Genomic DNA, 23,651 nt, shown 5'->3' on the forward strand with positions numbered 1-23,651 from the left:
AATCCTTCAAAATATGGTATCACATCAAATCCTTCAAGCAAGGTAACATATCAAATCCTTCATCCAGGGTAACATCAAATCCTTCAAACAAGGTATCAAATCAAATCCTTCAAAAAAGGCAACATATCAAATCCTTCAAACTAGGTAACATCAAATCCTTCATCCAGGGTAAAATCAAATCCTTCAAACAAGGCAACACATCAAATCCTTTAAATGAGATAAGGCTTTGGATATCTCAAACGATGTATGCACTTCAAATCCTTCAAATGAGATAAGGCTTCTAATACCTCAAACGAGGTATGCACTTCAAATCCTTCAAATATAACATAATGCATCTAATCAGTTGGTTTAGACATATTCCTTTCCATATATTTCTATTCTTATTCCTATTAAATAAGGTTGATATAGACAGATTTGTTGGTGAGTTTGCTATGAAATAGAAGGAATGTTGATATCTGGCATCATAGCTCACAAGGTCATTCCAATGACCTCCGGCCTATCCAGCTGTCACTCATCACTCCATCATCTTACATATGGTTAGAGTACATGATAGGGTAATCTCTATCACTGTTACCACAGGCATGTATACACTGTACAGACCTCTAAACCAGTGTGGGGATATTGTAAATAGTTGTCCATAATGTGTTAGGATCCCATGCAACAAAATCTGCCTACATTCAACATCTCTGCAGAAAGAGTATTATCTCTAGGAACAGTGTATATCTCTGTAGTAACTGTCTATCTCTAGGAACAGTGTATATCTCTGTAGTAACTGTCTATCTCTAGGAACAGTGTATATCTCTGTAGTAACTGTCTATCTCTAGGAACAGTGTATATCTCTGTTATAACTGTCTATCTCTAGGAACAGTTTATATCTCTGTAGTAACTGTCTATCTCTAGGAACAGTGTATATCTCTGTAGTAACTGTCTATCTCTAGGAACAGTGTATATCTCTGTAGTAACTGTCTATCTCTAGGACCAGTGTATATCTCTGTAGTAACTGTCTATCTCTAGGAACAGTGTATATCTCTGTAGCAACTGTCTATCTCTAGGAACAGTGTATATCTCTGTAGTAACTGTCTATCTCTAGGAACAGTGTATATCTCTGTAGTAACTATCTATCTCTAGGAACAGTGTATATCTCTGTAGTAACTGTCTATCTCTAGGAACAGTGTATATCTCTGTAGTAACTGTCTATCTCTAGGAACAGTGTATATCTCTGTAGAAACTGTCTATCTCTAGGAACAGTGTATATCTCTGTAGTAACTATCTATCTCTAGGAACAGTGTATATCTCTGTAGTAACTGTCTATCTCTAGGAACAGTGTATATCTCTGTAGTAACTGTCTATCTCTAGGAACAGTGTATATCTCTGTAGAAACTGTCTATCTCTAGGAACAGTGTATATCTCTGTAGTAACTATCTATCTCTAGGACCAGTGTATATCTCTGTAGTAACTGTCTATCTCTAGGAACAGTGTATATCTCTGTAGTAACTGTCTATCTCTAGGAACAGTGTATATCTCTGTAGTAACTGTCTATCTCTAGGAACAGTGTATATCTCTGTAGAAACTGTCTATCTCTAGGAATAGTGTATATCTCTGTAGTAACTGTATCTCTAGGAACAGTGTATATCTCTGTAGTAACTGTCTATCTCTAGGAACAGTGTATATCTCTGTTGTAACTGTCTATCTCTAGGAACAGTGTATATATCTGTAGTAACTGTCTATCTCTAGGAATAGTGTATATCTCTGTAGTAACTGTCTATCTCTAGGAACAGTGTGTATCTCTGTAGAACTGTCTATCTCTAGGAACAGTGTATATCTCTGTAGTAACTGTCTATCTCTAGGAACAGTGTATATCTCTGTTGTAACTGTCTATCTCTAGGAACAGTGTATATCTCTGTAGTAACTGTATATGTCTATCTCTAGGACCAGTGTATATCTCTGTTGTAACTGTCTATCTCTAGGAACAGTGTATATCTCTGTAGTAACTGTCTATCTCTAGGACCAGTGTATATCTCTGTAGTAACTGTCTATCTCTAGGAACAGTGTATATCTCTGTAGTAACTGTCTATCTCTAGGAACAGTGTATATCTCTGTAGTAACTGTCTATCTCTAGGAACAGTGTATATCGCTGTAGTAACTGTCTATCTCTAGGAACAGTGTATATCTCTGCAGTAACTGTCTATCTCTAGGACCAGTGTATATCTCTGTAGTAACTGTCTATCTCTAGGAACAGTGTATATCTCTGTAGTAACTGTCTATCTCTAGGAACAGTGTATATCTCTGTAGTAACTGTCTATCTCTAGGAACAGTGTATATCTCTGTAGTAACTGTCTATCTCTAGGAACAGTGTATATCTCTGTTGTAACTGTCTATCTCTAGGACCAGTGTATATCTCTGTAGTAACTATCTATCTCTAGGAACAGTGTATATCTCTGTTGTAACTGTCTATCTCTAGGAACAGTGTATATCTCTGTAGCAACTGTCTATCTCTAGGAACAGTGTATATCTCTGTAGCAACTGTCTATCTCTAGGAACAGTGTGTATCTCTGTAGTAACTGTCTATCTCTAGGAACAGTGTATATCTCTGTAGTAACTGTCTATCTCTAGGAACAGTGTATATCTGTTGTAACTGTCTATCTCTAGGAACAGTGTATATCTCTGTAGCAACTGTACATGTCTATCTCTAGGAACAGTGTATATCTCTGTAGCAACTGTCTATCTCTAGGAACAGTGTATATCTCTGTAGTAACTGTCTATCTCTAGGAACAGTGTATATCTGTAGTAACTGTCTATCTCTAGGAACAGTGTATATCTCTGTAGTAACTGTCTATCTCTAGGAACAGTGTATATCTCTGTAGTAACTGTCTATCTCTAGGAACAGTGTATATCTCTGTAGTAACTGTCTATCTCTAGGAACAGTGTATATCTCTGTAGTAATTACGTATACTGTCTATCTCTAGGAACAGTGTATATCTCTGTAGTAACTGTCTATCTCTAGGAACAGTGTATATCTCTGTAGTAACTGTCTATCTCTAGGAACAGTGTATATCTCTGTAGCAACTGTCTATCTCTAGGACCAGTGTATATCTCTGTAGTAACTGTCTATCTCTAGGAATAGTGTATATCTCTGTAGTAATTACGTATACTGTCTATCTCTAGGAATAGTGTATATCTGTAGTAACTGTCTATCTCTAGGAACAGTGTATATCTCTGTAGTAACTGTCTATCTCTAGGAACAGTGTATATCTCTGTAGTAACTGTCTATCTCTAGGAACAGTGTATATCTCTGTAGTAACTGTCTATCTCTAGGAACAGTGTATATCTCTGTAGTAACTGTCTATCTCTAGGAACAGTGTATATCGCTGTAGTAACTGTCTATCTCTAGGAACAGTGTATATCTCTGTAGTAACTGTCTATCTCTAGGACCAGTGTATATCTCTGTAGTAATTGTCTATCTCTAGGAATAGTGTATATCTCTGTTGTAACTGTCTATCTCTAGGAACAGTGTATATCTCTGTAGTAACTGTCTATCTCTAGGAACAGTGTATATCTCTGTAGTAACTGTCTATCTCTAGGAACAGTGTATATCTCTGTAGTAAGCCCTGCAGGTACCGTAGGGCATAAGAATTGTACCTGCTGCCCCCATTGCTTGATTGAAAGAGGCAACTAAATTTGGAATCTTATCTTTTCTCTTCTTCTGAACAACTTTCTTCTTCCTAATGTCTCCCTTGACAATGCCTCACTTTTGGCCTTTAGTTGAGCGTTCGCCCTTGTTCTATCTCTGTAAAGCAACAGTCTATCTACCAACAGTATATCTTTCTGTAGTAACAGTGTATATATCTGTAGCACAGTGTATATATCTGTAGCACAGTGTATATATCTGTAGCACAATGTATATATCTGTAGTACAGTGTATATATCTGTAGCACAGTGTATATATATGTAGCACAGTGTATATATCTGTAGCAACAGTGTATATATCTGTAGCACAATGTATATATCTGTAGCACAGTGTATATATCTGTAGCACAGTATATATCTGTAGCACAATGTATATATCTGTAGCACAGTGTATATATCTGTAGCACAATGTATATATCTGTAGCACAGTGTATATATCTGTAGCACAATGTATATATCTGTAGCACAATGTATATATCTGTAGCACAATGTATATATCTGTAGCACATGTATATATCTGTAGCACAGTGTATATATCTGTAGCACAATGTATATATCTGTAGCACAGTGTATATATCTGTAGCAACAGTGTATATATCTGTAGCACAATGTATATATCTGTAGCACAGTGTATATATCTGTAGCACAATGTATATATCTGTAGCAACAGTGTATATATCTGTAGCACAGTGTATATATCTGTAGCACAGTGTATATATCTGTAGCACAGTGTATATATCTGTAGCAACAGTGTATATATCTGTAGCACAGTGTACGTATATATCTGTAGCACAGTGTATATATCTGTAGCACAATGTATAGATTTATAGCACAGTGTATATATCTGTAGCACAGTGTATATATCTGTAGCACAGTGTATATATCTGTAGCACAGTGTATATATCTGTAGCACAGTGTATATATCTGTAGCACAGTGTATATATCTGTAGCAACAGTGTATATATCTGTAGCACAATGTATATATCTGTAGCACAATGTATATATCTGTAGCACAGTGTATATATCTGTAGTAACAGTGTATATATCTGTAGCACAGTGTATATATCTGTAGCACAATGTATAGATCTATAGCACAGTGTATATATCTGTAGCACAGTGTATATATCTGTAGCACAGTGTATATATCTGTAGCAACAGTGTATATATCTGTAGCACAGTGTATATATCTGTAGCACAGTGTATATATCTGTAGTACAGTGTATATATCTGTAGTACAGTGTATATATCTGCAGAATCTGTCTGTCTCTATAACAGAAATGTCTATCTCTATAGCAACAGTAAACCACTCTTCTATTCCAGTCTCCAGCCAGAAAATTTCACATCTGTACAAATGCATTTTCTGTAGCAACAGCTAGAGAGTTTCTCTGGCTACACAATATTATGGACACACCATGAATCCATATCTCTCCTGCAACATGGCCATAGAAATATTCAGAAGGAAACCTTCACTGCACATAACTGACATTTACACTTGTGTCAATGTCTGGCTGGTACAGTATGCGACAGCGCTCGGGGGGGGGGCAGAAAATATGGAATATTATATCAGAGCCCAGCTTGTGCACCATTTGTACATCTGTGAAATTTTCTGCTTGGTAGTAAGATATTCTTATATCAATGCATATATAGGGTACTTCTCCTCAGAGGCTTAATATATGAATTATCTGTATATATTCTTATCTCTCTAGTCAATATAAATCAACTTTAGTCAGTTTGACATTCCAATTTAATTGTTTGTAGACAACCCCATCCCTTCGTAGTGGGTAATTGATGTATGTTTTTTCCTGTGAGAATTTCACACACCCAATTGATAAATTGGAAAAGAATGTTTAACACATTTATCTATAAAAAATGGCTGAGTTTTGCCTGAAGTTGTGTTGGAGATTAAAATAAATTGAACAAACATGACAACCCATATTAGGGGGAGGACATCACTGATTGGAATGATTTCCCAGAACGCGACAATTCTCGTGGATCTCGCACAACTTTGTCACCAAGATTTCCTGACATAATAGGAAAGAACACGACAAGTCGTTTTGTACAACACGAGAAAAATCTGAGCAAGGGACGATTACATGACAGAATACTGCAGAATGGCAGAGACCAGGAAAACATTGGATAACTGGCCAAGGGAAAGCAGTAAAAAATCAATATCTCTACTGTGATGGTTCGGAACACAACGAACACTAGCTTCCATATCATGTTGTTGGTGCTCTCATGGAGGCCTGATAAGGCTTCGCTCATCCTACTACTGATGTCTCCAACAAAATCCTCTTCGATTGACTAGAATGACTGGTACGTGTGGACTAACTGCAGCCCACATGTACCTCAGCCCCACACACAAGATGAATGGATGATTCCCCATGCTATTCCTCTCAATCATGTCTCAAACATTACCCATCTTGGTAACATGGGAATCTTGTTTTGTTGTTTATGGATGAAGAAACAGTACTACAATACTAACAATTTATTTTCTGTGTCAAAAACCAGCCATGTGTTTTGTCACATATTGCTGACTATACCAATAAAGAGATAGATAAATTCTAACTTTAATAAAAAGTTGAGATTTTAGTAAACTGAGAATGAATTTGAAAATCAGTATGTAAATATTTGTCCATGCATGTAGACCATATATAAATCTGTCCATAAGGCATTCAATTGGACTTCACCTGGAGGGGCACAACAATCAATTGCATGTGTATAGGGTCATTCTGACCTCATATGTCACAGCTTCATTGAGGACTTAGTTGTTTTTTTCTCTGTTTAGAAAAGTTTTTGATTTTTCTTTCTCTGTTTAGAAAAGTTATCATTCGTTATGTTTATTTTACAAAAAAATCTTCATATTTTCTAAAATACTTCAGTTTTCACCTGATTCTGTTACATATATCGTCTTACCATATTTATTATATATAAAATTGTGAGTATTGTTTTTTATTTATTGCTGTATATTATTGGTATTCATGCTGTAAAATGACTGCCACTTGATATACCATAACCCCTTACATATGGAATTCTGAAAATTTTCGTATTCAATTCATATACTGGAAAATTCTAGGTGAACAGCACTTCTAATTTGGCTAGTTTTGAAGAAAACAAATGTGATTTTTTTTTTCAGAAGCAGGATCAGAGGCAGTACAACAAAGTCAAGTGTCGTCCAGCAAGTCCACCGTTTTGGCCAACAATGTGATTGGGCCTCTTCTCTTAGAGGTATGTGTTTCTTCTTCTCTTAGAGGGATGTTTTCCATATTATGTATATTTATCTTATATAAAAAAATATATAAAAAACAACAAAATGTCTGTACACAACAAAATGCTAGTTAAACAACAAAATGTCTGGTTAAACAACAAAATGTCTGGTTAAACATTAAAATGTCTGTGTAAACAACAAAATGTCTAGTTAAACAAAAAAATGTCTGGTAAACAATAAAATGTCTGTGTAAACAACAAAATGTCTAGTTAAACAACAAAATGTCTGGTTAAACAACAAAATGTCTAGTTAAACAACAAAATGTCTGGTTAAACAACAAAACGTCTAGTTAAACAACAAAATTTCTGGTTAAACAACAAAATGTCTGGTTAAACAACAAAATGTCTAGTTAAACAACAAAATGTCTAGTTTAACAACAAAATGTCTGTACACAACAAAATGTCTAGTTAAACAACAAAATGTCTGGTTAAACAACAAAATGTCTGTACACAACAAAATGTCTAGTTAAACAACAAAATGTCTGGTTAAACAACAGAAATGTCTGGTTAAACAACAAAATGTCTAGTTTAACAACAAAATGTCTAGTTTAACAACAAAATGTCTGTGTAAACAACAAAATGTCTGGTTAAACTACAAAATGTCTGTACACAACAAAATGTCTGTGTAAACAACAAAATGTCTGGTTAAACTACAAAATGTCTGTACACAACAAAATGTCTAGTTAAACAACAAAATGTCTGGTTAAACAACAAAATGTCTGTGTAAACAACAAAATGTCTGGTTAAACTACAAAATGTCTGGTTAAACAACAAAATGTCTGTGTACACAACAAAATGTCCTCATGCACAACAACATATCTCATCTCTGATAGATATTTCATAGATAAATTTAACATACATACTTTGAAGTTCTTGAAATCTAGATTTGTATCGAGTGGATGAAACATGCCCATCCCACAGGGCCTTTTGTTTTTGCAGTACTATATATTGTGTGTCATGTTAATTAACCATGGAAATGTTTTTCTGTTGCAAATTCACATGTATTTCACTCTTATGTCAGAATATGTTCTGCATTCTGCAATATTTGTGGAATATAAATTGATATATTGTATATTCTGCAGTACTTGTGGAATATAAATTAATATATTCTGTATAGCCTGTAATATATGTGGCACAATATGTTCCACAATACTAAAGTGAGATATAATTGACTTTTAAAGGTTCATGGAAAACTGTAAGATGGTGTTTATGTTTCTAACACCTGTTGTTTTGTTAATTAAATGTCATCACTTCTATTTCTGTAATATGTTGTTTTGTTAATTATATGTTGTTTATATTTCTCACACCTTTTGTTTTGTTAATTATATGTTGTTTATATTTCTCACACCTGTTGTTTTGTTAATTAAATGTTATTTATATTTCCAACATCTCTTTTGTTTATTTCTAGGCCCTTGATGGATTCCTGTTTGTTGTAAACGGTCAAGGAAAAGTTGAATTTGTGTCTGAAAATGTGTCCAGTTATCTTAAATATGTAGAGGTAAGTTACCTGGTAAAGTTGGTATAAAACTACTCCTCAAGAATTGTATACGATATTTACATTTTAATGCTTTAACGTATTTGCCATGGCTGATCTATTGAACAAGGAAAAAATATTTGAAAATAGTGACTTCATTGAAACAGATGTTAGACATGGCATATTAGTTGTTTCAAGACTGCTGTAAGCCAGAAACAGCCATTGCTGTGTTTATAATACTTCTTAAAGAAGCTGTAGGTTACCACAGCGAGGAAATGAAAATAGCCCTATTTTAGATTTTAGGTTTAGACTTACAAAATTATGTTTTCACAAAATAATGTTTACCAAAGTGCTACTGAGATATGTCAGAGAAATAGAATATCATATTTCCATCCATTTCCTATATGATGTATGAACTCACCAGAAAGTTAGTACAATGAAAAAAAAATTCTTTTCGCTCATTTCTTAAATCTTATATGTAATGGAAACGAATACAAAGACCCTCTAAAGCATGAGAAAAAATGATGTGAATATTAACGAAAAAAATGGTTGTCTTTGACAATTGTCAAGCTCTCTTTGTGTCCTGTTCTGCAAATTATATGTAAAAACCATTGTATATACAGCCATGTCATCACAAAGTATATACGTGTGACGTTATATATTCATTTCATTGTAGGATGACCTAGTTGGAAAAAGTGTCTATAACATTATACATGTAGGGGATCATGCCAAATTTAGTAGCAGTCTTCTTCCTATGTCCTTGGGGAAAGTACTGCCAGTTTCATTAGGTAAGCACACAACATGATGACAGGATAAACTCTTAACGATGTGTAATTTAATTACCTTGACATTCTGGAAGATCTTTATAACCTCGCAATAAACCACTCTGATAGAGAGAACTTCTCTTTATCTTGATCAGTTGAGCCTAAGACTAGAAAGTTAGAGGTCCTGAGATTGATTCACACTGGAGTCATTGAAATATGTTAATAATAACCACTTGTGATAACTGGTGACATTGTGAAGTGTGTAAGAATTTTGTTTAAAAAAATTCCAGTATTTTTCAAAGGGAGATAACTCTACCAAAAATTATTCATTTTGGCCTAATTATTGGATCAGAGTGTGCTAAAAACAAATCATGTACATGTATTTCCCCAACAAAAATACATTAAAAACATCATAGGTCTTTTTGAATTTTTACAGCAAGTTAATATGATGTTATTTACATTTTGCAGCAAGTGTAATCCCTTGGTCAACGGAGGCCGTCGCGGCCAAAGGCCGAACTTTTAATTGTCGTATGCTGATAAAACCCCCAAGTAAGTACACAATAAGGATGATACTACAAACATAGGCTAAACTGGGATTTATAAGATACATCTGAGTCTACATACAAACATGGCCAGGTTATACTGGGATTTATAAGATACATCTGAGTCTACATACAAACATGGCCAGGTTATACTGGGATGTATAAGGTACATCTGAGTGTACATACAAACATGGCCAGGTTATACTGGGATTTATAAGGTACATCTCAGTCTACATACAAACATGGCCAGGTTATACTGGGATTTATAAGGTACATCTGAGTCTACATACAAACATGGCCAGGTTATACTGGGATGTATAAGGTACATCTGAGTCTACATACAAACATGGCCAGGTTATACTGGGATTTATAAGGTACTTCTCCGTCTACATACAAACATGGCCAGGTTATACTGGGATGTATAAGGTACATCTGAGTGTACATACAAACATGGCCAGGTTATACTGGGATTTATAAGGTACTTCTCCGTCTACATACAAACATGGCCAGGTTATACTGGGATTTATAAGGTACATCTCAGTCTACATACAAACATGGCCAGGTTATACTGGGATGTATAAGGTACATCTGAGTGTACATACAAACATGGCCAGGTTATACTGGGATTTATAAGGTACATCTGAGTCTACATACAAACATGGCCAGGTTATACTGGGATGTATAAGGTACATCTGAGTCTACATACAAACATGGCCAGGTTATACTGGGATGTATAAGGTACATCTGAGTGTACATACAAACATGGCCAGGTTATACTGGGATGTATAAGGTACATCTGAGTGTACATACAAACATGGCCAGGTTATACTGGGATGTATAAGGTACATCTGAGTCTACATACAAACATGGCCAGGTTATACTGGGATGTATAAGATACATCTGAGTCTACATACAAACATGGCCAGGTTATACTGGGATGTATAAGGTACATCTGAGTGTACATACATCTGAGTTAATGATCACTTTTAAAGTTTTAGCTTAAAAATATCTGAGCTCATGAGCATCTCGGCTTACATTGGGGTTACAAATCAGTATATCTTGAGCTTGCAAACAAATATATCTGAGCTTACATTGAGCTTATAATTTAGTACATCTGAGCTTACAAAGATGTACATCTCGGCCTTCATTCGGCTTGCAGATGACATTTGAGTTTAAATAGATCTTACAACAAAAATTATTAACAAATCTTATCTGAAATTTTGTAACATTGAACTTTTAAACAGGAAAATTTGTTAAATTTCTAAATTCCTACAAGCAAATATATCTGATCTTTCATTGAGCTTATATATTAAAACAAGTAAATTGATCTAACATAAAAATACATGTAACCCTGGTAAATACTAGCCGCAATATACTGCCTGGCTAGAGAGATCTTCCTTTAGCTCGATCGGTTGAGCATAAGACTAGTATGCCAGAGGTCCCGGGTTCGATCCCCAGCAAAGGCAGTGATTTAAATTTAATAAAGCATGCGCTTTGCTACATTGGCGCCCATGTAGGGACTCAGGAATGATACTCATCACTGCTTGCGAACGCATCGCTGTTACCCCTGGAAAACTTGAGTTTCTTTCCTGGAGGGGGAGTATGTACGAGTTCTTTCCTGGAGGGATCGGTTGAGTGTAAGACTAGTAAGCCAGAGGTTCCGGGTTCGATCCCTAGTGGAGGCAGTGATTTAAATCTAATTAATCCTGCGCTCTGTTAGATACACCTTAACTTACACTGACAAATTCACTGTAGAGTAAAAGTGACTAGAACATGTGAGGGATATATATATGGCTGCATGAACATTTAATAGACTACATTAAAAAGAGCTCTATACAAATGTCAACTATCAAATTTTAATAAGTGTAACCAGGCAGTACATATCAAAATTGTTAACATTATGAGAAAAAGTCAGGATAATTCTGGCTGTTAAAAATCTTCTCTGAATCAATTTTAATTGATGTACAAGTCAAGGATTATCTTTACAATGCACTAAGCCAAAATTTATTCTGTTCACTCAACCATATCATTTTTTCGTTTTGTCAGGTGAAGAAAATGATGATGTGGAGGTCAAGCAAACCTATGTGTCTCAATATGAGAATATGCAAATTTCTGCCATATTGCAGCCCGGGGAAAAATTTTCTGATGCCTCGGAGAGCACAGGTATTTAACTAAGATATATATTCTGAAAATCTTGATAATTAGACCAACATGTTGTGCTGCATCAGTTGTCAGATTAGACAGGTTTTCTCTCTATATACATTACTTTATTGTTTATTTTATTTCATGTTTAAATTTTAAGCCCACCGTCGTCATCAGAAGGTGGGATATTCAAATCGCCACACAAGGGCTGATTGATATGTCGAGCCTCATATTGAAGGATTTGAATTTTGGTGGACATTTTGTTTTATTTTTCAACATCATCCCCTTCAGTATCTATACAATTGGTCCCTAGTTGTGCCCATTCAATTTTAAGTTTGATCAGAACTCAGAACTATAAATCATGGCTGACATGCAGCAGTCTTTGCTTTTGACAGTAGAGGTTTGCTATTGCTGTTTCTTGAGAAGCAGTGGAAGGATATTTAAAGTATTCCCCTTTGTCCCTTAGGTGTGCCCATTTGATTTGAGTTTGATCTAGAAAACGAAATGGCTTACAGGCAGCCATCTTAATTTTGACAGTCAAATTCTGTTATCACCTATTTCCTGAAAAGTGTTGTAAAAGAATTTCGTAGAGTTGGTATGCAGGTTCCCATCAGTTCCATGTTATGAATATTTCATTTGAGATTGAGTAGAGAAACAAAATGGCTGACATTTGCCCATCTTGTTTGTTCTATGTTACATAACTCTTATTTTTTTTACAGAAATCAATCTTGTCCCTGAAAAAAATCTTTGAAAAATCCTTGAATTTAATGAAAAGTTGAGGAAAAGTCTTTGAATCTTATGACTCAATGTCTTTATGAACTATGTTGAATCATATTTCTTAAGTATATCTTCTGATGTAAAAAGTAATGATCTAAATTTACCATTACAGAAGGCCAGTCTTGTCTAGTGTGTATTGCACGACGACTTTCTTTAGCAGAGAAGACAAATACAATGCTGGGCATTGAACAATTTACTACGAAACAGGATTTAAACGGAAAAATTATAGCTCATGATACAAGGTACTGTATCTGTCAATTAAAATGAGTTTTTATATTGTATAAGATTTTGAAAAAAAAACATGTCTTCAAATGTTCTCTTTTGTGACCCTTGGTTGGCGAGCAAAAATTAAAAGTTCTAGATGAGTTTCATAAAATCTCATATGAAATGAAAACAAATTTCATATAATTTTTATCCCATTGCTTATAAAACTACATTTTGAGAAATTATTATGATCGTTTGTGACTTTGAACATGATTTCCAATACTCACTCTGACTCGTGCAAATTCCTTGGAATGTGACTGCAGTTTGATGTATTGATGTCCTATTGATCTGTCATACAAAAACAAAATCAGTCATACAAAACTCGACTGTAACTTGATTTATGATTCAACAGATAAATAAAATTAAGCTGGTTTGGTTGTTTCAGTGGCGTAGCTCCAGGACTTTATAGTTGCCCGAACTTCATTGGACAGAATCTTCAGGATTTCTGCCATCTCAATGACGTACAGATTTTATCGAAACACATACAGGAAGGCAAGTACATCTGCTGCTGGAACTAACACTAGTAATTGGACAATGATCGCTCATAATCAATTAAATTATCTTTTAATATAGATTGATCTGATGGTCAATAGTATTTTGTCAATCCATCCTCTGTATATTAATATATTCCTGTGTTTTAGATCAAATAAATTTTATAACCTACTTATAATAATGAATATGTCAATTGTTAACATAATTTCATTAATATGCAAATTCTTTAGGTAAGTTAGGGAATTGTAACACATGTTCTCCTAATTATGTAATCCATTAACTTCATCTGAAAGCCTTTTTGATTGTAACTGATGACTTATTGTCTGCCTGTTCTACTTTAAATCATTTCAACTTCTGCCTTTTTGTTTTAAGAAATAAATAAGACAAACTATTAAAAAGCTATATGTATAAGTAAAGGAGGCAGTACAGCATATACCTTCAAAAACAGAAATATTTCAAAAAATACCTTTTTCAGTGAGGTATTTTCATCAATTTCTCTATCTTTTCCTATTTTTTCAACAACTAGATATCTTTCTGTATGGAATTGATATATATATATTGATAATTTTTTATGCGTTTAATAATTTTACCTTTCAACTGTAAAACTGACATATGTCCTCTTTTTTCTATTTCTGCAGTGCTGAAATCGAGATCCAACACAAGTAGTGTATATCGCTTTAAGTTAGAAGGCAGTCGGTATGTGTTTGTTCAAACTAAGAGTACACTGTTCACAAACCAGAACAATGGTGACCCTGACTTTGTTATGTCAACCCATTCCATCATTCGTCAGTGTGATTCAGATAATGAACTAAAGGGCTCGGCATCGTCCAGTCTTATGAAGTCTATCATTGGTCAGTCACCACTGTTGACCGGCCAGCGAAATCCAAACAGCCCTGTAAATCAGAACTCTTTGTCCATGATGCTTGGCACATTAAACCCCTCGTTTATGTCGCAGGGGATGAGCTCCAGTGGAGTTATACCCCCTCAGGAGGATGAGGCTCTGGACCTTTTCACCTCCTCCAACAATTGGGATACGTTTGCATCCGAGATTTCCGAGAATAATTCTGTGGGAGGAAATAATAATGGCAACGGGAACTTTGTTATGTCCAGTGGGAACTCTCGGACACCTGTGTCGCCAAGTGTTAATATGAATTCATGGAACAATAACATTGGATCAGTGAAATCATCTGTCATGGCACAACAGTTACAACAGAGACCTACCATGGCTTCTCTTCCCCAACAGGTCTCAATGGCCGACAAACGACAGCTTCAAGCTGCCATGAACTTCCAGAGAAGTAACTCTTTTGAAACCGGAGGACAGAAAAGTCCAGGTTTCTCTCCTAGCTCAAATTCGAAAAACATGCCATTTCCTATGCTGAATCAACGTAACATAGGCATGATGGGATATTCTAATCAGCGTAGTCCAGGAAGTAGTTCTGGATCTTTGAGTCGTATGTCTCCCGCGGGAAGTGGGAATATTGGAGTGCCATATCCACATCAGCGGACCCCACCTATATCATCAGGGCCACCTCCTGGTAGGTTTTAGGTCACATGGTCCAAAGGACATAAAATGACATCTGCCATCAGTCGATACATCAACAACTTATTAAACAACTTTTTAAGGTCAGGTTGCCTTTTGCACCTGCCGTTATAGTCGTGGTGGGTAAATTTTGTTAGTCACACTTTTGTTTCCGGCTAATATCTTCTCTTTTCTGTAATACAAACGATCTATATCCGCAGCCCAATATAGTTCTTATTTTAACAGCAATTATCGACACAATTTAACTGATGGTTCTTGAGTTTACTGCAATTATTTAAAATGCAATATGAATGTTTGGTGTTCTAGACTATTTTAGATTATAAATATAAACATTTTCCTCATCAGTATGTGCAATTTTGTTGGAGTAGGATTACGTAGTTCTGTCTCAATCCTGCCCTGAAAACTAAAGTAAAAAAAATCAGTTTAATCGTCGTGGAAATTTACATGCGTCCACAGAGAAACTATCCAAATGTCTTAGACTCATATGTTCATCCTGAGTTCATATGCAGGAACATTTCATATAAGCTTAAAACCAACCGTGTTTACGTAGTCAAATGTTTACAAATCTATAAATAGTTCTGCAGCGAAACAGGGATAACTTCAGCTGTCACGTGACTAATCACGTGATCATCAGCCAAAATGGCGGTTATGTCTAATGTAACTAAACCAGCGACCGTTCGCAGTTTCATATTTATTTGTATGTCACTAGAATACGCAAGAAATATCAACAGGAATTGAAGGCAAGTTGTAACAAACAGCATTGTGGTTTTTCTCAAAAGGATTTTATTAAGTAAGATTATTATTTGTTTATTTGAAAAGAATCTAACTGATTATGATCCGTGACTGATGTACTGGCGTCTTGTTTGTCAAAACTGTAGGCCTATATTTGTCTCATCGGACAGCGTGACCGACAGCGCGTCCAGTTTTCTATCGGAGATAAAATATTTGTATTTTCGATGTTACTAGGGGTCATAAAATAGATGTTTGCTAGGCCTAAATAACATCTTATAATATGTATAAAAAAACTGGATTTTATATCTTCATGTTGTACATGTAACTGTTAATAGACCGATTTGTCCTTCAGTTGATTTTTTTCAAAGTTTACTAACAGCTTTACTGATTCAGAAGTATATCAATAATCTTCCACAAACATGAATGGAAAAGGTCAAGGAAAGAACTATACTCGGCTCTTGGAAAGTTTTCAGCAGATAAATGTTATACATGTTTTCTTGAATATATATAGAATAGGAATAACCAGATTAAGACTTTTCATCTGATACAAATGTAGCTGTCTGACTATAAAATCCTATTTTAAATTTCTTAATTTATGACCTCAGACCCTGACATTTCTCAGGGCCTTTGGCCCTTTGATTTCTTCTTAACCACTGTTTAGAATCTAACTGAATATGACTAGAAACATCCATACGATGGTGAGGATTCAATATTGTACAAATGGTGGGACTGACACCCAAGGGAGCTGATGGGTAGGGCGAATTAGGGGGATGAATTGGCAGAACTAAGCACTGCATATCACTCATATTTGATTGGAAGCATTCATAGGTGTAAATGATTCAAAATTGTGGAAATGGTTCAATAATCAATATTCAATAAGTCAAATCTGCTTGAAATTGTCAGTTAAATCAAAATTAAAAGTTGTTTTTGTACCTGCTTCCCTCCTAATTTGTCTTCACTATTTTTAAGGGGGACATAGTGAGTATTTGTTTTGTTTTTTTATTCTGGTATTTTTATTTAAAATTTTATACAATGTCAGATATGAGAATACCTAAGACAGGTTTATATATAGGTCTCATAACTATTTATAGTATAGGTCACATTGCTATTTATAGTATAGGTCACATTACTATTTATAGTATAGGTCACATTACTATTTATAGTATAGGTCACATTACTATTTATAGTATAGGTCACATTACTATTTATAGTATAGGTCACATTGCTATTTATAGTATAGGTCACATTGCTATTTATAGTATAGGTCACATTACTATTTATAGTATAGGTCACATTGCTATTTATAGTATTGGTCACATTGCTATTTATAGTATAGGTCACATTGCTATTTATAGTATAGGTCACATTGCTATTTATAGTATAGGTCACATTGCTATTTATAGTATAGGTCACATTACTATTTATAGTTTAGGTCACATTACTATTTATAGTTTAGGTCACATTACTATTTATAGTATTGGTCACATTGCTATTTATAGTATAGGTCACATTGCTATTTATAGTATAGGTCACATAATTATTTATAGTATAGGTCACATTGCTATTTATAGTATAGGTCACATTACTATTTATAGTATAGGTCATATTACTATTTATAGAAGGACACTATAGAAAGTTATCATACAGTGATGCTATTGGCCACTCATCAAATCTCAGCAGATTCCGTACCTACATCAAACTGATGAAGGGTGCCGGAATCACCTGAGGTTAGCCAAATGACTGTTAGCCTGTTATTGGGAACATTTATGAGTCCTAGATTGAAAATGACCCTGAAAACAATATTTCTTTCTGTAATTTTTTTTTTTTCACTGATTTATTCAAAATGAAAAATGTTTTGTTATCATAATTATCTCAATTCATTTTTTTCCCAAGTCTGATTGTGACCTCAAGGATATTTCTTTCTCCATACACTGGAATCTGTTCTGGTCTGTGTTAGGACAGATAGACAATATTTCTCTGCTAAATGTTAATACTGCTAATCTGTTTAAATTTGGTTATATGTAAAAGTTTGAGTGCGCCAAAGTACCTCTACAGTGATGCTGTAGAACTTTCTGACATTTTTATTTTTTTATTTCAAAGTTTCTGGCAACCAGGGGATCCAATCGTGGGTGAGAATGCACCCGCCACAAGTCAGCAACATTGGCGGTCTCACCACAAGCCAATCAGCTACACCGTTACAAGCACTTCAGTCCATGGACACACAGCAATCAAATTTGATTGGCTCAAACCATGTAACCCCCTCCCCTCGTCTGTCCGGAGGCGAATTCAATTTTCCTGGGTCTGAAAACCAGGTTTTAGAAAAGAGAACTACCCCATCAAATGCCCGAGTGGGCAAACTGTGTATGTTACTGACTCAAACATCATCGTGTTCTGACTATGATTTATTCAGTCGGAGTTCCTCTGTGGACAGTAATGCCTCGGGCATGAGAGATAGTAAAATGCAGGACAGTTCTGTTGTGAAATCTCCAGCGGATAGTGTGAATCAGAGTCCACAGCCTGGGCCAGGGCAAAGTCCGTCGGATAAACCACAGAGCACCACACAGAACGACGAAGGTGAGGTGAGGTCAAAATCAAAGTCAGACCAAAGCAACTTCATCCTCAAACAGCTGCTCAGTCAGGAAGATGATGTTGAGCAGGATGCTGAGAATAAGGGAAGCAATGAGGCAGGTACACAGGATAGTTGTGGAGAGATGGAGAAAAACGAAGCGGAGCCGAAAAAGCCAACCAATGTGTTACTGAAGGTAAGCTTCTATAAGATGGAGACTGAGCTATATAAAACAATTCAAAACTAGGAATTTACTCATATACACTAATAGCATTGTACCAATGTCTGTTCTGTTGACAGGCTCCAATGTCTGATTAAATGGTCAGCACAAGTCTTCTCGGCAGCCAAACTTTTACATGAGGGTTGAGAATCTCTGTCCATGGAACAGATCCATGTTTGATTATTTTTCTCACATACTTGAAAATAAACAAAATCTAATGAGAAAAAACATAATTCATCTGCCTAAAACCAAAAATCCAAAAGTTAAGAGGGGGGATTCCATATGCAATAACAATGTCAACAGTTCATTAATATGATACCTGTCTTTCCCTTCCCTTCAGTATTTCACAGGTTCTGTAGGTATAATAGGGAAGTGATCATTTTACCTCACACAAACTTATAAAACACTGCTGGCATGCATTTTGAGGTAGTAACAATATTGAATTGTTTTATCATATGACCTCATTGTAATTTTTCCATGATGTAAGCAAGCATTGTATAACGTCATTAGGCGACAGTAGATATACATGCAGTATGTGCGAACATTTTCTATACTTCATGTGATGATTTTGCTATGTGTGGTGTCCTGTCAGTGAAGTCTGTCGTTGGGGTGAAATTGACATACAAAGAAACACAGCATCCCGAGCTTGTTGCCATTGCTTACCTATGTTAGCTCTAGGTAATTTTAAAAATGGATTTCTCCTACAAACTTTGACTGCATTTCTAAACATTTGTGTTGTGCTTTTTGCTTTCTATACTTCCAAAGGCTATTGGGATAGTATGTATGCAACAAATCGCCATTTTGTGTTTTATTCTTCAGCAACTCCTCAGTACAGAAGAAAATGCTCTTCTACAAGCGAAGAAAAAAGAAGAAGCAAAGGGAAAGCAGAGGAAACTGTCCGGAGAACTTTTACAGATATTACTTAGTGAAGAAGAAATGACATGTACATCAGCACCAGCAGTAAGTGTGTGATGACCACACAATTATGGTTAAATCTGGGTCATTTGATAACAAGATTAATTACCATAGAGGGGGATATCTCAACCCAAGTGTAAAAGTTTGGCTGGTCAGCATGAGGCTTACGGAGTGGCTAGCTATAGGCAAACTCTTACTCTGGGGGTTGAGATAGAATCTGTTATAGGTCTGTTCCGTGGACAGGTATATCTCAACCCGAGTGTAAGAGTATGGCCAGTCAGTGCGAGGCTTGCCGAGTGCTGGCCAGCCAAACTCATACACGAGGGTTGAAATATCCTTGTAGACCCATGATTGATTATTTTTCTCACATACTTGCAACCAAACCAAAGATTTTATGAAAGTTTTTTCATCGCGCCATCTTCAGTGCTCCTATGAATGTGCATCAAAATTTATGATGTCATCATTTATAACTTGGTTACTCAACGTAAAATGATGACGTTACTATGAGCAGCGTCATATAGCATGTGCCAGCTGTCTTTACCCACCCCTGTGTAAGATCGATTTATCTTTTCCCTAGCCAGATAACCCTGTAAAGTATGGGAGAAATCCATATCCACGGTAAAGGCCCATATTTGATTTTTTTTTTCATATACTTAAAAAAGCAACAAATTGTTAAGTGTTGTTTCACGTTTTTATCGCGCCTGAATATCTATTTATGATGACATCAATTTTTGATGTGGTTACTCTACATAGAAGGATGTTACCCTATTGTGATTGGCGTCATAGCGCACGCCAGCTGTGTTTCAATACCCCACATGAGAGCGATCGAGACCATCAGTGGCAACCACAGGTTCACACTGGGAAGTATTGGAGAAATTCTACATTATGTTTTGGAGAGCAGCTAAAAATTTCTCCATACCATACTTTTTGATTAATTTGAATTGTTATCTGTTGAAGTTTTGTAGAAATGCTAACCACTGCTATGTCAGAAATAAGCCCACCCTTGATACGTTTATGTAGAGACTACATATCAGATATATATGAGATGATGATGGCTATGATCATTAAGTAACTGTATTTATCCTCAATTACCCCCTCCCCTAGTGTAAAGGTTAAGTACATATTTATCCTCAGATAAGCCCCCTCCCCTATGTACATATTTATCCTCAGGTAAACCCCCTCCCCTATGTACATATTTATCCTCAGATAAGCCCCCTCCCCTATGTACGTATTTATCCTCAGATAAGCCCCCTCTCCCTATATACGTATATATCCTCAGATAAGCCCCTCCCCTATGTACGTATTTATCCTCAGATAAGCCCCCTCCCCTATGTACGTATTTATCCTCAGATAAGCCCCCTCTCCCTATATACATATTTATCCTCAGATAAGCCCCTCCCCTATGTACATATTTATCCTCAATTACCCCCTCCCCTAGTGTAATAGTTAAGTACATATTTATCCTCAGATAAGCCTCCCCCTATGTACGTATTTATCCTCAGATAAGCCCCCTCCCCTATGTACATATTTATCCTCAGATAAGCCCCCTCCCCTATCTATGTATTTATCCTCAGATAAGCCCCCTCCCCTATCTATGTATTTATCCTCAGATAAGCCCCCTCCCCTATGTACATATTTATCCTCAGATAAGCCCCTCCCCTATGTACGTATTTATCCTCAGATAAGCCCCCTCCCCTGTATACGTATTTATCCTCAGATAAGCCCCCTCCCCTATATATGTTTTTATCCTCAAATAACCCCCCTCCCTACATGTACGTATTTATCCTCAGATAAGCCCCCTCCCCTATATACGTATTTATCCTCAGATGAGCCCCCTCCCCTATGTACATATTTATCCTCAGATAAGCCCCCTCCCCTATATATGTTTTTATCCTCAAATAACCCCCCTCCCTACATGTACGTATTTATCCTCAGATAAGCCCCCTCCCCTATATACGTATTTATCCTCAGATAAGCCCCCTCCCCTATGTACGTATTTATCCTCAGATAAGCCCCCTCCCCTATCTATGTATTTATCCTCAGATAAGTCCCCTCTCCTATGTACGTATTTATCCTCAGATAAGCCCCCTCCCCTATGTACGTATTTATCCTCAGATAAGCCCCCTCCCCTATCTATGTATTTATCCTCAGATAAGTCCCCTCCCCTATCTATGTATTTATCCTCAGATAAGCCCCTCCCCTTTGTACGTATTTATCCTCAGATAAGCCCCCTCCCCTATCTATGTATTTATCCTCAGATAAGTCCCCTCCCCTATGTACGTATTTATCCTCAGATAAGCCCCTCCCCTATGTACATATTTATCCTCAGATAAGCCCCCTCCCCTATGTACGTATTTATCCTCAGATAAGCCCCCTCCCCTATCTATGTATTTATCCTTAGATAAGTCCCCTCCCCTATGTACGTATTTATCCTCAGATAAGCCCCTCCCCTATGTACATATTTATCCTCAGATAAGCCCCCTCCCCTATGTATGTATTTATCCTCAGATAAGCCCCCTCCCCTATGTACATATTTATCCTCAGATAAGCCCCCTCCCCTATGTACGTATTTATCCTCAGATAAGCCCCTCCCCTATCTATGTATTTATCCTCAGATAAGCCCCCTCCCCTATGTACGTATTTATCCTCAGATAAGCCCCCTCCCCTATCTATGTATTTATCCTCAGATAAGCCCCCTCTCCCTATCTATGTATTTATCCTCAGATAAGCCCCCTCCCTACATGTACGTATTTATCCTCAGATAAGCCCCCTCTCCCTATCTATGTATTTATCCTCAGATAAGCCCCCTCCCCTTTTTATGTATTTATCCTCAGATAAGCCCCCTCTCCCTATCTATGTATTTATCCTCAGATAAGCCCCCTCCCCTATCTATGTATTTATCCTCAGATAAGCCCCCTCTCCCTATGTACGTATTTATCCTCAGATAAACCCCCTCCCTATATACGTATTTATCCTCAGATAAGCCCCCTCTCCCTATATACGTATTTATCCTCAGATAAGCCCCCTCCCCTATATACGTATTTATCCTCAGATAAGCCCCTCCCCTTTGTACGTATTTATCCTAAGATAAGCCCCCCTCCCCTATCTATGTATTTATCCTCAGATGAGCCCCCTCCCCTATATACGTATTTATCCTCAGATAAGCCCCCTGCCCTATGTACGTATTTATCCTCAGATAAGCCCCCTCTCCCTATCTATGTATTTATCCTCAGATAAGCCCCCTCCCCTATATACGTATTTATCCTCAGATAAGCCCCTCCCCTATGTATGTATTTATCCTCAGATAAGCCCCCTCTCCCCTATGTACGTATTTATCCTCAGATAAGCCCCCTCACCTAGTGTAAAAGGTAAATAAGTAAAACTCACATGTGTTAAACACGCTTGAATCGCTTACATCGAATGAGTTGATTGTTTCGTTCGGCCCCAATTTTTTCCCTTCTTTATCTTGGTAAATTAAACATGGATGATTCTAACACTGTTGAATCGAATACTGCAGTTGTGTCGAATATATTTTTTGGTCCCTCCCTTCTAAACTAAACCAAAAGTTCTATTTTTGTGTCAAACATGGAATTGGTGACATCGGCTTGATTGACCGAGTGTAACCAATCAGCCGTAACGGTGTCACCAGAGCCTATTGTTAGTTTCTGACTGTCAGTCGAAGATCATCCCTTTGTTTAGACAGGTGCACAGGTGAATAATAATATGTAATATGTAAATAAATTAGATTAAAATGGACACGTTTAAGTCTACAAGCCATAACATCATGTGCTCTGTTTACTGTACTGATACACATGGCCGCCGAAAAATAGAAGGAAAAAGTAAACAATAAATTACATATCATGCCAAAATATACACATTTAAGATACTTGTCTGACATTGTTTTATTTATTTATCAATGAATTCTGTATGCACCGATGCAATGATAACAATAAGATGCGGGATTATTTTATTCTGTGCAAAACTTTGTGGCAACTTCATGCAGCCGATAAACACGTACCATGCTTCAGTGGCGATCGATCAAATTTTCCTGAACTGTTTATTGTTTCTTAATGTTTAATTATAGAATAATATAGACGGATTTGAAGAGAAATAATGTGAGCGCAATATATACATGTATATTCTTATATACGTATAATTTTCATAGAGTATTATGCTGTAATGTGTACGACTATTGGTGTGTTATTCTATACATGTATTTTGTTTTAATCAAGCATGTATTCCGCATACAACCGGTGATTCTCGGGTCAGTAA

The 23,651-nt window shown here is 36.3% G+C and overlaps 1 protein-coding gene across 1 annotated transcript in view; it reads left to right on the forward strand.

Annotated features, from left to right (window-relative positions):
* The window catches only part of LOC117316315 (nuclear receptor coactivator 3-like), a 64,335-nt gene that overhangs the window by 21,031 nt on the left and 19,653 nt on the right, over positions 1 to 23,651 (forward strand). The window contains exons 3-12 of the mRNA XM_033870855.1: positions 6,821 to 6,912; positions 8,360 to 8,449; positions 9,102 to 9,213; positions 9,658 to 9,738; positions 11,778 to 11,894; positions 12,763 to 12,892; positions 13,300 to 13,406; positions 14,045 to 14,941; positions 17,779 to 18,440; positions 19,284 to 19,424. Coding sequence (XP_033726746.1) covers positions 6,821 to 6,912; positions 8,360 to 8,449; positions 9,102 to 9,213; positions 9,658 to 9,738; positions 11,778 to 11,894; positions 12,763 to 12,892; positions 13,300 to 13,406; positions 14,045 to 14,941; positions 17,779 to 18,440; positions 19,284 to 19,424 — 2,429 coding nt within the window. The remainder of the gene's footprint in view (positions 1 to 6,820; positions 6,913 to 8,359; positions 8,450 to 9,101; positions 9,214 to 9,657; positions 9,739 to 11,777; positions 11,895 to 12,762; positions 12,893 to 13,299; positions 13,407 to 14,044; positions 14,942 to 17,778; positions 18,441 to 19,283; positions 19,425 to 23,651) is intronic.

The sequence above is a fragment of the Pecten maximus genome, chromosome 18 (genome assembly GCF_902652985.1).
Source record: "Pecten maximus chromosome 18, xPecMax1.1, whole genome shotgun sequence".
NCBI lineage: Eukaryota > Metazoa > Mollusca > Bivalvia > Pectinida > Pectinidae > Pecten > Pecten maximus.